Source organism: Abramis brama, assembly GCF_963993115.1.
Source record: "Abramis brama genome assembly, chromosome: 16".
Classification (NCBI taxonomy): Eukaryota; Metazoa; Chordata; class Actinopteri; order Cypriniformes; family Leuciscidae; genus Abramis; species Abramis brama.
In genome coordinates, this window is record NC_139978.1 from 16,078,525 (window position 1) to 16,094,135 (window position 15,611).

At 36.8% G+C, this 15,611-nt stretch overlaps 2 protein-coding genes across 3 annotated transcripts; both read left to right on the plus strand.

The window, feature by feature from the left end:
* The first annotated feature begins 1,096 nt into the window (after window positions 1-1,096).
* Window positions 1,097-8,770, plus strand: LOC311098568 (uncharacterized protein). The gene is made up of 8 exons (XM_084138814.1): window positions 1,097-1,114; window positions 1,575-1,640; window positions 1,751-1,813; window positions 1,942-2,058; window positions 2,277-2,375; window positions 2,463-2,570; window positions 4,739-5,249; window positions 7,758-8,770. The coding sequence occupies exons 2-8, from the start codon at window positions 1,609-1,611 to the stop codon at window positions 8,277-8,279; spliced, it is 1,452 nt and encodes a 483-aa protein (XP_083994940.1). The 5' UTR covers window positions 1,097-1,114; window positions 1,575-1,608; the 3' UTR covers window positions 8,280-8,770.
* Window positions 8,771-11,440: 2,670 nt separating this feature from the next.
* cUnh12orf43 (chromosome Un C12orf43 homolog) lies at window positions 11,441-15,492 on the plus strand. Of its 2 annotated transcripts, none has more exons than XM_084138823.1 (6): window positions 11,441-11,832; window positions 11,966-11,987; window positions 12,071-12,169; window positions 12,310-12,392; window positions 12,619-12,709; window positions 14,956-15,492. In XM_084138823.1, the coding sequence occupies exons 1-6, from the start codon at window positions 11,736-11,738 to the stop codon at window positions 15,296-15,298; spliced, it is 735 nt and encodes a 244-aa protein (XP_083994949.1). In that variant the 5' UTR covers window positions 11,441-11,735; the 3' UTR covers window positions 15,299-15,492. The 2 variants fall into 2 exon arrangements, with proteins under 2 accessions (XP_083994949.1, XP_083994948.1); XM_084138822.1 differs by having other exon boundaries at window positions 11,479-11,832; window positions 12,265-12,392.
* The last annotated feature ends 119 nt before the right edge of the window (window positions 15,493-15,611 follow it).

Below are 15,611 nucleotides of genomic sequence, written 5' to 3' on the forward strand. Positions count from 1 at the left end.
ATGAGACCATTGCCTAAAAAGGCATCATTGCCCCTGCCAAACTATCTCCACACACTAAAGTTTGGTTGAGGTGAACAAATAATCTGTTTATCCACAGTGGCGTAAGGAGTAAGGCGAATTCAAGCTGTACTTTTGAAGCGATCGACCCGAGTTCGAATCCGCCTGTTGCGATCTCGTTGTTCTCCTTTTCCTCATCGCATTATTTGATTGGAAAGGTTTTTATTTTCAATAATTAATAATTATGAAGAACACCTGTGAAAAGTGGAATTAAAATGCCTAACGGTTATTTAATAATAAAGTGCTTATCGGGTGGGTTAGGGGGAGGTGTAGGGGGAGGGCTTGTCCCAATAAGGCGGCATTTATTTAATAGGCTAAATATAATAATTTACATTCAATATGTTATTATTGCATACTGTTTTATAGTGTATTAAAATACTGAGTTGGAAATAGGCTATCTAAATAGCCTACTCTTATCGCAAAGAAAATACTGCTCGAGTAGGCTAAAAAGAATCTATCGGTTTTTGCACATTGTAATATCTTAAGTTAAAATATAGGAATTTGCACAAGTTGATATAGCCTAAGTCATAGAATGACTTTACCTTTCAGATGAATCTCTTACTGGTGTTCTGTTTTGATTGTCATCGGTTAGGCATATTCAATTATATCAAGTAAATTGTCAAAATAAAATTGTAGCCTAAATACAATAGTTTATTTAGTATTTTAAATTATATCAGTCATATCAAAACTATTTATACTTTCTGTAAAAGTCTATCCAAAGGGGCTTAATTCTTAGTCCAGTAGGGGGCCATCTTTCTTTTAATAGGCTTGACAATTTGTGATATGACAACAAATTAGCGAATGTTTATTTATTTCCTATAGCCTACAAGTTGGCCGATACAACGTCATCCTGCAAATGGTAAACTTGTATATTAAAAGTAAATCACTTATTTGGGGGGGAGAGATCTTCCCCCATCTTACTTCCCCCTAACACATGTTGTGTACAGTTTTAATAGGAATACATTTAATTATAGGCTAGTCTGTTATGCCATTACAGCATATTTGGGACGTTGTCTTCATGCTGATCACATGCTGAAAGCAAGAATAAACTTGTTTGGTAGGTTTTTGTTGATCTTGCCTTGTAAGTCAGGTCTGTTTGCTGATTTTAGAGGGGTGTTCGGCGCCTTTCGGCTGGCTGGCCTGGAGATCTGGGAAACCAGCTTACAGAAGCAAGCTACTTATAATAAACAGTGTATGTTCGTTTACTGAGGAGGGCGGATAGTTGAGCATTACGTTGAGCGTTACGTGAATAGGAAAGGAAGATTTACTGAAAGTGAAACCGATTTGCAAGACTGAACATTTCATTTAGGCTAGCCTACTCTGTAAGTTTATTTATATAATTTATATAACTTTATATATTTATATAAACACATTTAAAAGTGTTACCATTCTTTCATGTCCCACATATTTTCGCTGCATCTTTACATGTTTTTAATGTGAAAACCACTAAGTTTCGATTTCTGCAAATCAAAACTGGACGATCTCATGTTTGCTTGCCTCTCTTTCTATACTCGCAGGTCTCAAGTTTGTCTGCTCTTAAAGGACATTACAATGAGTCTAAACGAACCGCTTGATTTTAAAAGGTGCACACAATTCTGTATTTTTGCGTTTTTATCACTGTGTTTTTACATGTTTAGCTCATATTTATCATTGGCAAAGAATTGATAACAAATCATGCTGTGTTCATTTCAAGCCAATCCAAAAGAAAAAGATCAGAGTCTGGACGCACTGCTAAAAAACATGACAAAAATAAAAGGTAAAAAACTTAAGGTAAACCTTTCCAGTTATGTATAAAGAAAGCTAAGCCATATTTGCTGATAGAGGAGGCTATTGTATGAACGTTTTTATCACACAGTTCTGTTTGACATGATTCTCACCCTTTAGACAAAAGTCAAAGAGAGCAGCTTCTCCTACATTCAGCTATCTGTCAATGAAGACAGACTGTTCAATTGATCCACCAACTAACTTCAAAGGTGGAGAGACATTTCCTTTGCATTCAAGGTGATTTTTACTTGAATACAAAAATGAATGCAAATTTGATCATGTAATTTAATTGATAATTTCCAATAATATATAAAATATTAAAATAACAAGAATCTAAAACAATAATTTTAAAAATAATTACATTCTTTCTCACGAATTTGTTTTATAAGACAAAGCACCAATTTCTAATCGAACACATACAATACCATGCACCAACACTATACTTAAAATGACAGGATTAAGAGAAAACGAGAGACTTCACCAGTCACCGGTTATATTTCACTGAAAAGTGACAACCCAGTGAACGTTTCAAAAGGCATTACATCCGACTTGAGGTAAGGACATTTGTCATATTTGTAATAATTTGTAATAAAATGTAATTAAAAGAAATAAGTAGCCTAACTGACACTGTTTTCTTACAGAGTAAGATCAGCTTCTCCTACACCTACCTGTTTGTCTTTGAAGACAGACTGGTCAATAGATCCACCAACCAACTTCAAAGGTGCAGAAACTTTCCCATTGGATCCAAGGTGAAGTTATTCATTTGTTATTTGTTAATATAAATAACATTTAAAAACTCAGCATTAAAAAGTTAGTTCAGATAATTTACTCACCCTTATGCCATCCCCTATGTATATGACTTTCTTTCTTCAAATAAACACAAAGATTTTAAGGAAAATAATCAATCTATGTGATTCAATATAATGCAAGTGAATGTGTGCCGCTTGGTTGACGCTTGAAAAACCCCACACTGCAATCGCAGCGGTGATCCATATACCCAGTGGATGAATCAATGTCTTCTAAAGAGAAACGATAGGTGTGTTTAAGAACAAATACTAATATTTTAGTCTTTCTCCACCATTGACAAGATTTTCCATAATTTATTATACAACGCTTCCCCGCCATTGACAAATTTGTCCAGTGTTGTGCCGAATGTGTTTATCTGAAGAAAGAAAGTCATATACAGTGAGGAAAATAAGTATTTAAACACCCTGCTATTTTGCAAGTTCTCCCACTTGGAAATCATGGAGGGGTCTGAAATTGTCATCGTAGGTGCATGTCCACTGTGAGAGACATAATCGAAAAAAAAAAATCCAGAAATCACAATATATGATTTTTTAACTATTTATTTGTATGATACAGCTGCAAATAAGTATTTGAACACCTGTCTATCAGCTAGAATTCTGACCCTCAAAGACCTGTTAGTCTGCCTTTAAAATGTCCACCTCCACTCCATTTATTATCCTAAATTAGATGCACCTGTTTGAGGTCGTTAGCTGCATAAAGACACCTGTCCACCCCATACAATCAGTAAGAATCCAACTACTAACATGGCCAAGACCAAAGAGCTGTCCAAAGACAAAATTGTACACCTCCACAAGGCTGGAAAGGGCTACGGGGAAATTGCCAAGCAGCTTGGTGAAAAAAGGTCCACTGTTGGAGCAATCATTAGAAAATGGAAGAAGCTAAACATGACTGTAAATCTCTCTCGGACTGGGGCTCCATGCAAGATCTCACCTCGTGGGGTCTCAATGATCCTAAGAAAGGTGAGAAATCAGCCCAGAACTACACGGGAGGAGCTGGTCAATGACCTGAAAAGAGCTGGGACCACCGTTTCCAAGGTTACTGTTGGTAATACACTAAGACGTCATGGTTTGAAATCATGCATGGCACGGAAGGTTCCCCTGCTTAAACCAGCACATGTCAAGGCCCGTCTTAAGTTTGCCAATGACCATTTGGATGATCCAGAGGAGTCATGGGAGAAAGTCATGTGGTCAGATGAGACCAAAATAGAACTTTTTGGTCATAATTCCACTAAACGTGTTTGGAGGAAGAAGAATGATGAGTACCATCCCAAGAACACCATCCCTACTGTGAAGCATGAGGGTGGTAGCATCATGCTTTGGGGGTGTTTTTCTGCACATGGGACAGGGCGACTGCACTGTATTAAGGAGAGGATGACCGGGGCAATGTATTGCGAGATTTTGGGGAACAACCTCCTTCCCTCAGTTAGAGCATTGAAGATGGGTCGAGGCTGGGTCTTCCAACATGACAATGACCCGAAGCACACAGCCAGGATAACCAAGGAGTGGCTCTGTAAGAAGCATATCAAGGTTCTGGCGTGGCCTAGCCAGTCTCCAGACCTAAACCCAATAGAGAATCTTTGGAGGGAGCTCAAACTCCGTGTTTCTCAGCGACAGCCCAGAAACCTGACTGATCTAGAGAAGATCTGTGTGGAGGAGTGGGCCAAAATCCCTCCTGCAGTGTGTGCAAACCTGGTGAAAAACTACAGGAAACGTTTGACCTCTGTAATTGCAAACAAAGGCTACTGTACCAAATATTAACATTGATTTTCTCAGGTGTTCAAATACTTATTTGCAGCTGTTTCATACAAATAAATAGTTAAAAAAATCATACATTGTGATTTCTGGATTTTTTTTTTTAGATTATGTCTCTCAAAGTGGACATGCACCTACGATGACAATTTCAGACCCCTCCATGATTTCTAAGTGGGAGAACTTGCAAAATAGCAGGGTGTTCAAATACTTATTTTCCTCACTGTATATCAGGGATGGCATGAGTGTGAGCAAATGATGAGAGAATTTTCATTTTTCGGTGAACTATGACTTTAAGCAATGTTACAGCAGTGTACAGAAAAGCTTCATTTAGAGAACGTCTTTAATTTTGTGACTTCTAGACTGCTGAAAGAGAAACACTTAAGGTGCCCGATTTGCAAATCGATGTTGAAGGATCCAGTGTCCATCCCCTGTGGACACAATTACTGCAACGCTTGTATTAATGCATTCTGGGACAATTGTGCTGGAGAATATGTTTGTCCACACTGTGGTAAAGCATCAGAAACACGGCCAGTGCTGAGCATAAATGCAGATCTGGCTGAAGTGGTTAAATACAAGCAGCAGGCAGGCTTCAGTCCAGCCCCTCCACCACAATCCTATGCCGGACCGGAAGACGTGGCCTGTGATTTCTGCTCTGAGCGCAAATTGAAATCGGTGAAGTCTTGTTTGACTTGTGACGTGTTCCTCTGTGAGACTCACGTCAGGGAACATTACACAATACCAGCACTACATAAACACACACTGTCTGACGTGACTGGAGACATTAAGACGAGACCCTCAGAGAAATGTCAGAACTCAGACAACAGCTTCAGTGGCACTGCCGGCGGACAACAGCATCATGCAGATTTAAAGGTTTGGTATCCTAATGAAATTATGCAATATATAAAACAACACAGCAAATTTGACTATTATAAAATTAATAATGCATACTTTATTAAAGTTGTCATTAAATGGTATTTGCGATCTTTATAGCGATACAGTGTATAGTGAAATCAAGACTGTATTTACATTATATGGTTCAAGTGACCCAATTCCGATTTTTTTCCTCATGTGGCACAGATCAGAAATGACCCACAAACGTGTAAGTAGGAAAAAAGCACATGGATTCCCATATTCTCAGATCAGTTTCAGGCCTCGTTTATGTGGAAACAAATCTTATATGAATCGGATACGTGCATTTGCGTCTGCCATGTAAGCGGACAGATCGGATACTCCCCTGTCAATGCGAGTCGTACATCATTGAAAAAATATGTTCTTTCTGAAAAAAAATTTGTTTCATGCTTGCGTATGTTGACCTAGTTTCTTTGTGTGTGCCAGTTAGCCTAATTAGGTTCACCTGTTATTCATTCCGTTGATTGGTTTGGTCCGTCTATTTAAGCTTTATGTTTCCTTCAATTCTTTGTCAGTTCTCGCTGTGTTATGTTTGGTTGTTCTGTTCATCTTTTCTAGTGCCCTGAGTTCTTTTAATAAAAGTTAAACTGCTGCGTTTAGATCCTTTACTCTTCATTTATTACAACGCAACTGTGACAGAATTCTCAACCCAATATTTTGCTGACATTTAAAGATGGTACGGAAAGTTTCGACCTAAGGTTTTCTAGGTTAGTAAGTCTATCTTGGGTTGTTTCGCCAAGTGAATAGTGTGAATTCAGATATCAGATATGGGTCACTTTTAAAAGAAGATGTAAGCTGGTCATCAAAAAAAGTCAACAAATCGGAAGTGGGCATCAAGACCTGCAGTGCAAGTACGGCCCAAGTGGTGCTCACTGCAGAGCTAAGGCTGCGTTTACACTGGCACAAAAAAAAAAAAGATTTTTTTTACCCACATCTGACACAGACTGGAATTTGTTGCACATTTCCAAATGTGGTTTTTAATCAGGTACATTTCCGATACTGTTTTCCGGTAGCCTATATTTCCGTTCAGTCAAATTTTGCGCCGCAAACATTCATGGCTGCTTTTAACTTATCTATGCTGGCAATAAAGAGTTAAAGGATAATTTCGGTATTTAGCACTTTGAGTCTCTTTTCTGGTTTGTTTTGGATGAACTAGAGTGGTGGACACAGAAATGTTGACGATGGGTCCAGTCTCGACTTTTTGACTTGTTTAGAATCGTCTTTGACCGCTTCAGAGTGGCTGGCTACGGGCATGCACGAGCATGTCCTTAGAACAACCCTTAACGTTCGTTTTCAAAACTGTGCAACTCACTGAGTGGTTAGTGGTGTTCATTGATGATTAAAAACAAATATATCGGCGCAGTGTATGATTTTAATCCGTGTTATTTGCTATAGTGGAACTATTTTTTCAGATACCTCACAACCGCGTATGAACTTCCACTCGATATTTGAGTCTGAAGCGTCTTTTCCGTTTCCGGTAGCGCAGTAATATCAATGAGCAATGAGTCCTCCAACAGAAATCAATGGGATTTTACAAAATGCCAAATAGAACACGACAGAAACTGTATTTCGCTACGCTACTTGTTTTGGAACATCAACGAACATCACTAACCACTCGATGAGTTGCACAGTTTTGAAAACGAACGTTAAGGGTTGTTTTAAGGACATGTTTCTGCATGCCCGTAGCCAGCCACTCTGAAGCGGTCAAAGACGATTCTAAACGAGTCAAAAAGTCGAGACTGGACCCATCGTCAAAATTTCTGTGTCCACCACTCTAGTTAATCCAAAACAAACCAGAAAAGAGACTCAAAGTGCTAAATACCAGAATTATCCTTTAAGAGATCAACAGAATAATTTTGACCGGGATTAATGTAAACTCAGATATCCGATACCAGTGGTGTCCAAAGTGAATGTAAGGCGGGATAAATAATCAGAAAAGGTCAAAAGGTCTGTGCATTAAGACTTGCAGTGTAAACACAGCCTAAACATCCAGATTTCCCTCTCTGAACTAATGGGTGGAGCTTGACCTCGTCCAGCTCCATCTCTGTGGACCTAATGTGTGGAGCTTAGGTTTGTAGAGGGATAGGGTTATGGGTAGGATGTGGCTGGACGTCAAACTCCACTCATTGGCTTTGCAGTGAAATGTCTTCTTGAACAAAAAATAAATGCAGGGCGGGACTTGATTTTGTCCATTAGGAATCGATTGGATTGTTGGAAGGTTGTGATTTGCTATTGCTGTGATGTCATGTGAGTGACAGGTTTTCCCGCCCTCACGCCAGTAAATGCAGAGAAGAGAAGAGAAGAGATGTAGCTGAAAGAGGGAGTGGAAGTTATTTTGATTAAAAATTACGAGAGCACATGAAATTAAACAATAATGTACACGCATAAGCAATATTCCATAAAAAATAAGAATTGTCAAATTTGATTTCATTGTCACTTTAATTTGCTTGATGTATTTTCTTTTTGTAGGAGACGGCAGTTGCTGCCGAGCTTCAGACACGTCTAAAAAGATCTGCAAAAACCTTCAGACCTAAAACAAAAGAAAAAAAAGATCATGTTAGAAAAATTGCGCTTATGTGCTCCACACTACAGCAAGAGGTTTCAGGGCTTAAAGAAAAACTCTCAAAGTTAGAGACGAAGAATACAAAGAAAGAAAAATATGAGGATGAAGAGGAATATGATGACGAGGAGGACGACTATGGAGAGGAAAATGATGATGATGATGATGATGATGATGATGAGGAGAAGGAGGAGGAGGAGGATTATGGAGATGATGGTGATGACAATGAGGACTATAGTGAGAAAGATTTTGATGGAGAGACTGATGAAGAAGAGGAGGGTGATGAAGATATTTTTGATGAGGACGGATACAAAGATGATTATGATTGGGAGGAAGATGATTGGGAAGAGAATGAAGACAAGGAAGACTATGATGATGAGGACAATTCTGAGGAAGATAGCGATGAGGATAATTATGATACGGACTATTAATCATCTCTGCTTACAGTGACTATTGTTTTTCTTAATATGCATATCTTTCTGCAAAGACATTTCAAAGCGTTTCAGTGGGAAATAATTACAGTTAAAACAGCCAATACTTGGTTTCAGTATATACATTCTAGTTGTGTTAGGGAAAGTTACTTTTAAAAGTACTGTGTTACATCCCTATGAAAGAACTAATTGCGTTAGTTAGCCTACTTTTTAAGAAAAATGATTGAGTTAGTACGTTACTTTTTAATTTCTTTTTGTCACTGGAGGCTTGCTTGTTTGTTTGTTTGTTTTTATAAAAAAAAAATGCAAAAGTTCTATTTTTGGCAAATGTAAAGACCCTTTCACACTAAAAGTGAAATGAATGAGCCTCAGGCTGAAGGAAATGCAAATTCATGCCTACAGTTGAGGGCGCAGCTCAAACAAACCTTTCAGCTGTGCTGCCATTCTTACTTTCAATTTCTCTCAACATAGGAACAGGAGAGGTGTCAATCAATGGGAAAAAAAAATCCTTGCTGATGTATTTATTTGAAAAAGTGTAACTGATATTTTGTTGTTAATTTAAAAGTAAGACGTTACTTTACACATTACTTGAAAAAAGTAATCTGATTACGTAACTCACGTTACTTATAATGCATTACCCCCTACACTGATTGTTAATAATATTTCAAGATGAAGTTTAATTGATTATCCCTCGCATCATATGTGTGTGTGTGTATATATATATATATATATATTTTTTTTTTTTTTTTTTATCGTGTTAAAATGTGAGTATAAAATACAATGCATCAGGCTTTTGAGGAACATTTGTACATATCTCAGTTATCATTGTATTGTAGTGCATTAAATGTTTGGTTTTTTTGTACAAACTATACAGAACATTTAAAATATCATACATAAGTCATATTATTGGAAGATATGTGACAACTGATATTAATATGCATTTATATGCTATGTAGTCTGCAATACTGTTGTAAAGATCTCATTGATTTACATTACAAGCTTTCAGACTTTTTTTTAGCCAACTGCACCAAAATTGCATAATATGCTCATTTTCAGCCTCTAAAATTACGAGCTCTGTATTCTTCTATATCATACTATATGAGCCATAAAAGCATCGAATATGATATTCAGCAAAAAAACTTTTTTATTTATTTATTATTGTCTAAAGGTTCAATAAACCCTTCTATTAAAAAAAACTATTATTTCATATGTCAGGTTATGACATGGTTAATATGTCCTATTTTTGTACAAACCCAGTATATTCTGCAATAAAATCTTCTTTCAACTAATTTCAAAATGGAGTGATTTAAGATTTAACAGACAAAGTTTTGGAAAATGATTATTCACTTAAAGGGTTAGTTCACTCAAAATTGAAAATTTGTACCCTAATGTAGTTCCAAACCTGTAAGATTTTCATTCATCTTTCATCTCATTCATCATTCATATTTTTAATGAAATCTGAGAGATATCTGTCCCTCCACTGACAGCTATGTAACTACCACTTTGACGCTTCAAAAAGTTCATAAAGAGATTGTAAAACTAATCCATATGAATTGAGTGGTTTAGTCCAAATTTTTGGAAGAGACTCGATCGGTTTATATGATGAACAGATTTAATTTAGGCTTTTATTCACATATAAATATTGATCAGCAAACATAAACAGAAGCTTAACCAAACCTGTTTGATCCGCGAGAGCAAACCTCTTGCTGAAGCTCAAATGTGCTGCGCAACACGAGAAAGAACCTCATTGGTTCTTGCAGAAGCTCAAACATGCTGCATAACACATGAAAATGAACCTTATTGGTCCATGCTGAAGCTCAAACATGCTGCGTAACACACGACAATGAACCTCACTGGTTCTTGCTGAAGCTCAAACATGCTGCGTAACACGAGAATGAACCATTGGTTCTCACGCGTCCAGCGAACATGCGTAAGCTTCCATTTACCAAAACTGATGTGTGAGCTGATCAATGTTTATATGAATAAAAGCCTAAAATTCAATCCGTTCATCATATACTGAACAAAATTATAAACGCAATTTTTCCCCCCATTTTTCATGAGCTGAACTCAAAGATCTAAGACTTTTTCTATGTACACAAAAGGCCTATTTCTCTCAAATATTGTTCACAAATCTGTCTGAAGTTGCTGGATATTGGCAGGACCTGGAACACGCTGTCGTATACGCCGATCCAGAGCATCCCAAACATGCTCAATAGGTGACATGTCCGGTGAGTATGTGGCCATGCAAGAACTGGGATGTTTTCAGCTTCCAGGAATTGTGTACAGATCCTTGCAACCTTGCCGTGCATTATCATGCTGCAACATGAGGTGATGGTCGTGGATGAATGGCGCAACAATGGGCCTCAGGATCTCATCACAGTATCTGTGCATTCAAAATGCCATCAATAAAATGCACCTGTGTTCGTTGTCCATAACGCCTGCCCATACCATAACCCCACAGCCACCACGGGCCAGTCGATCCACAACGTTGACATCATCAAACCGCTCACCCACACCACGCCATAAGTGCCATCTGCCCTGTACAGTGAAAACCGGGATTCATCCGTGAGGAGAACACCTCTCCAAGTGCGAGCATTTGCCCACTCAAGTTGGTTACGACGACAAACTGCAGTAAGGTGGATTATCTCAGCAAAGGAGAAGTGCTCACTAACACAGATTTAGACAGATTTGTGAACGATATTTGAGAGAAATAGGCCTTTTGTGTACATAGAAAAAGTCTTAGATCTTTGAGCTCAGCTCATGAAAAATGGGGGCAAAAACAAAAGTGTTGCGTTTATAATTTTGTTCAGAGTATAAAGCGATCGTGCCTCTTCAGAAAATTTGGACTAAACTGCTCAATTCAGTTTTACGATCTCTTTATGAAGTTTTTGAAGCAATCAAAAAGATCTTAATTTAAATATTCTGAAGATGAACGAAAGTGTTACGGGTTTGGAACGACATGAGGGTGAGTAATTAATGACAGAATTTTTGGGTGAACTAACCCAAACTTAATAAGTTTATGATGTTTAATTATCTATAAATGTGTATAAAGGTGTTGATATGTATGTCTTGGTAGGGCCAGATTATAGATATACCCCTCCCTCCCCAGAATTACACATAAATTACAGTTTTAGCTCCATTACAGCAGGGGGCAGTAAAGCACCTTATGCTTGATTCTGCAACCTGAGCATTGTTTTTCGTTTTAACTACATGTGAAACGAAAGCTCGTGTGGACTGAATGCGTGACGTTAAAGTGGAGAATTGCACGTTGTATCAGTCACTTTTTAAGCATTTCTCCCGAAATGGTGCACCACTGTCTACGTTAATGTCGTTGTTCCTGCGTTTTTTTCGCGTCATGTCACCCAGTCTAAACTAATAACATGCTTGACGTCTCAGCTGCGTAGTTTCATAGCTTCAAACTGATGTTTTATTCATTAAAACTGATAAACCTTGAGGATGTCTGAAAGCAGCAGCAGTGAGGATGAAAACTCTGCAAGACTGAAAGAAGCTGTCTGGAGCTTTGGACCACAGGATATCAAGATCAATGGAAAAGGTAAAGTGTTTTATAGATATCTTTATTTTTCGAGATGTATGTGAATAATATGAGATGAAATTACTTCACTTACCAATCAAGCGTTAACATGTATATCTGAGGACTAACTCAGTGCTGCTTTTATCCCACACAGATGGAGAAAACAAAAGTCGTAGGTGAGTCAGTATGCATTTAAAACGCTTTGAGATTGGATCTAAGTGGTTATTCTGTCATGAGTGTGGATATCTTTGTTACACAGAGTCGATGTTTCAAAGCATGAACATGATGGGAATGAGCTCGGGACAACACCTGAGTTTCAGTCCCATGTGGCAAAAAAGTTAGGAGCCATATTAGACGGGTGAGACACTACAAAAAAAAAAAAAAAAAACATTTTTTCTCACGTTCAACTTCTGAGTATATTCATTATCTTTTATTTCTCTGCTGGTCAATCAGTACAATTTCTCTCCCTCATTCGTTTACAAACACACTCAACTGTAGGTGCATTTCAGAAGTGTTTTCTAAGACAGTTGACTCAGAACCTGGTCAGTCCAAAATCAGAGATGAAGAAGAGAATGAAGAAGGTAAGCGAACTCATCAATTGCCAATAGAGATCTCATAGTTCAGATTTTTCTTGAGGTACGTCAAGAAAAAGGATTTAAAATCTTAAGAATTACTACAGGATATGTACATTAACGCAAAGTTACAACGTGACATTTACAATAATATACATAATATCCACTTATCCCTCAGCTATCCCTCAGAAATCTGGATTTCAAATAGCTGACTGTTTCATGTCATTTTCTAAAGGTTTCCGTCTGTTCTCCACATCTACCTCTGGAAAATGGATGGAACAATCACCTCCTCCACCTCCTAAAAGGAGACCAATTCCCAGCTCTAGGTGAGTCTGAGTCCTGCTTAAATGATAGAACGTGCACACTAGGGTGAATTTCACTAGGGCCATATTTCACCCCATAATTATTTTTTTTTTTTTGTTTGTTTTCCATAATTAAGGGGAAAAAAACCCATTAAAAGGTGAATTCCCCCCAAAATGAAAATTCTGTCATCAGTTACTCACCATCTTATCGTTCCAAACCCATAAGAATTTCATTCATTTTGAAAACTAGGGATGTGGATGTATCGGCCACTATATCGGTATTGGCTGATGTATATTAAATTTTAATGTTATGGTTATTGGCCCAATAAGAACATTTGGCTGATATATTAAAGCTGATAAATAATGGATTATTTCCTCTAGCTGAGACACTTCAGATGTGCACTGTTCACTATTATAGTTTTGAATTGTTTGAAATATGATTGGAATCACTTCAAAAAAGGAAAATGCAGTTAAAGGGATAGTTCACCTAAAACTGTAAATTTGGTCATTTACTCGCCCTCAAGTTGTTCCAAACCTGTGAATGTTGGTTAGCCATTGACTTCCGTAGTAGGAAAAAAATATTATGGAAGTCAATGGCTACAGTCTTCAAAATATCACCTTTTGTGTTCAACAGAAGAAACTCATACAGGAACAACATAAGGGCGAGTAAATGCTGACATCATTTTCATTTTTGGGTGAACCTTTAAGTAAATTTACCCGCTAACAAAGTGCTTCAGTTAATGGTATGGTGATGGTTATGGTTCAGTTTCTGATATCTTCATTCAGCTTTTCAGCTACAGAACACACAGCTCAAACATCAATTCTGTTATTTATTTTATTTTCAAAAACATTGATGCATTATTAATTATACCTAGCAATTTTATTTTTTCTTGTAATATTTTCATTAACAATATGGTTTAATTAAATTCATTTCATTTTTGTCTGTGTGAAGGCTATTGCATTTTATTTAGCTATCCATGGCATATGCATTTTGGTTCTTTATACCTGTTATCCGATGACTTGTTTGCATTATTTAGGTATTAATTATTTCTTTGTAAGGCTATAGATTTTTATTTTTTTAATAAGAAACTTGAAAATTATTTTTAAAAGTTAGGGAATTACACTTATACTTGTTCAAATTATGTCTGATATATGTTGAAGTGCTTGGGACATGGCTTTTAATGGCGAGTAATCAGATTTTTGTAATCAGGTTCTCAAGAAAATTACATCAACATTTGGATTTAGATTTATAGGCCAATGTAGGTTCTCGGCTTTCAAAGCTTTCAAAGAAGAGTTATCGGTGCATCCCTATTGAAAACACACATGAAGATATTTTTAATGAAATCTGAGAGATTTCTGTCCCACCATTGAAAGTCTATTCACTTTAAAATTTTAAATAAATCCATATGAATCAAGCGGTTTCATGTAAAAAAATAAATAAATAAAGTCTCTTCAGAAGACTTTGATTAATCATTAAACCGCACATTTTAAATGGATTTAATTTATGATCACATTATGAACACTTTGAAGCGTCAGAGTTTTAGGTGAATAGACTTTCAATGGTGGGACAAATCTCTCAGATTTCATTAAAAATATCTTCATTTGTGTTTCCAAGATGAATGAAAGTCATATGGGTTTTGAATGATATGAGGGTGAGTAATTGGTGACAATTAATTTTTGTTTGTTTGATCTAACAGTATTATTATCCAACAGTATTATTACAGTAAATAAAGTAAATGAGGGAGAATATGCTTAAAGGGATAGTTCACCCAAAAATGAAAATTCTGTCATCATTTACTCACCCTCAAGTTGTTTCAAACCTGTATGAGTTTCTTTGTTCTGCTAAACACAAAGGAAGATATTTGGAAGAATGTTTGTAACCAAACAGATCTCGGTCCCCATTGACTACCATAGTAGGAAAAAAATATACTATGGTAGTCAATGGGGACCGAGATCTGTTTGGTTACAAACATTCTTCCAAATATCTTCCTTTGTGTTCAGCAGAACAAAGAAACTCATACAGGTTTTGGGTGAGTAAACGATGATAGAATTTTCATTTTTGGGTGAACTATCCCTTTAATTGTCATAAATGTCACAATGCAAATAATAGAAAAATAGCTTTTCATTGCTATTTCAAGTCTGTCTGTCTTTCTATCTATCTTTCGGTCTGTCTGTCTTTAATAATGAACAAGCTAGTAAGTTTATAATACATTTTGCATTAATGACAATCTATATTATGTTAAAAGCATCTTGTTTCTTTATTTCTGCAGTGACAGTGACAGTGAGATGGAGATGAGGCTTAGAGAAGCTGCTGTGTCTGTGTCAGACATCCTCGGCCCTTCAGCCCAAACCCTCACAGAGAAGACAGAGGGGAAAAGTATGACAAACGTAGAGTCTGGAAAGGAGGACACAGTCGCAAAGAAGACAAAGAAAAAGAAGAAAAGAAAAACATTCACTGAGGGAAGTGAGGATACAAGTATTCATGTATCAGAGAAACAGTCTAATGGAAAAGGAACAGAAGCCCAAACAACTGTGGTAGAGAATTTGACAAAGAAAAAAAAGAAGAAAAAGAAAAGAAAAAAGTTGGATTCATCAAAGGGCGATGATGAATGAAAGACTTAATTGTTCGAAAGAGCAATTATTCTGTTTATGCTGTTCTGGATGTTTGTATATTGTTTTATGTTCATTGAGGATTAACAGTTGACTGCGAAGTTAAAAGAACCTGTTTCTTGCCAGTTTAGCATTTTCATGCTATAAATCCCTCCCAAAAAAAAAAAATCATCAATAAAGTAAAGTTTATTTTGCCATTTTACTACAAAATATTTTTCTAGCAGACTGAAATCTAGAACAGTTACATTATATTTTACATGCATTTTTTTATGACAGTCACACATTTGAAACCTGAAACTAATTATATACGTGTTCA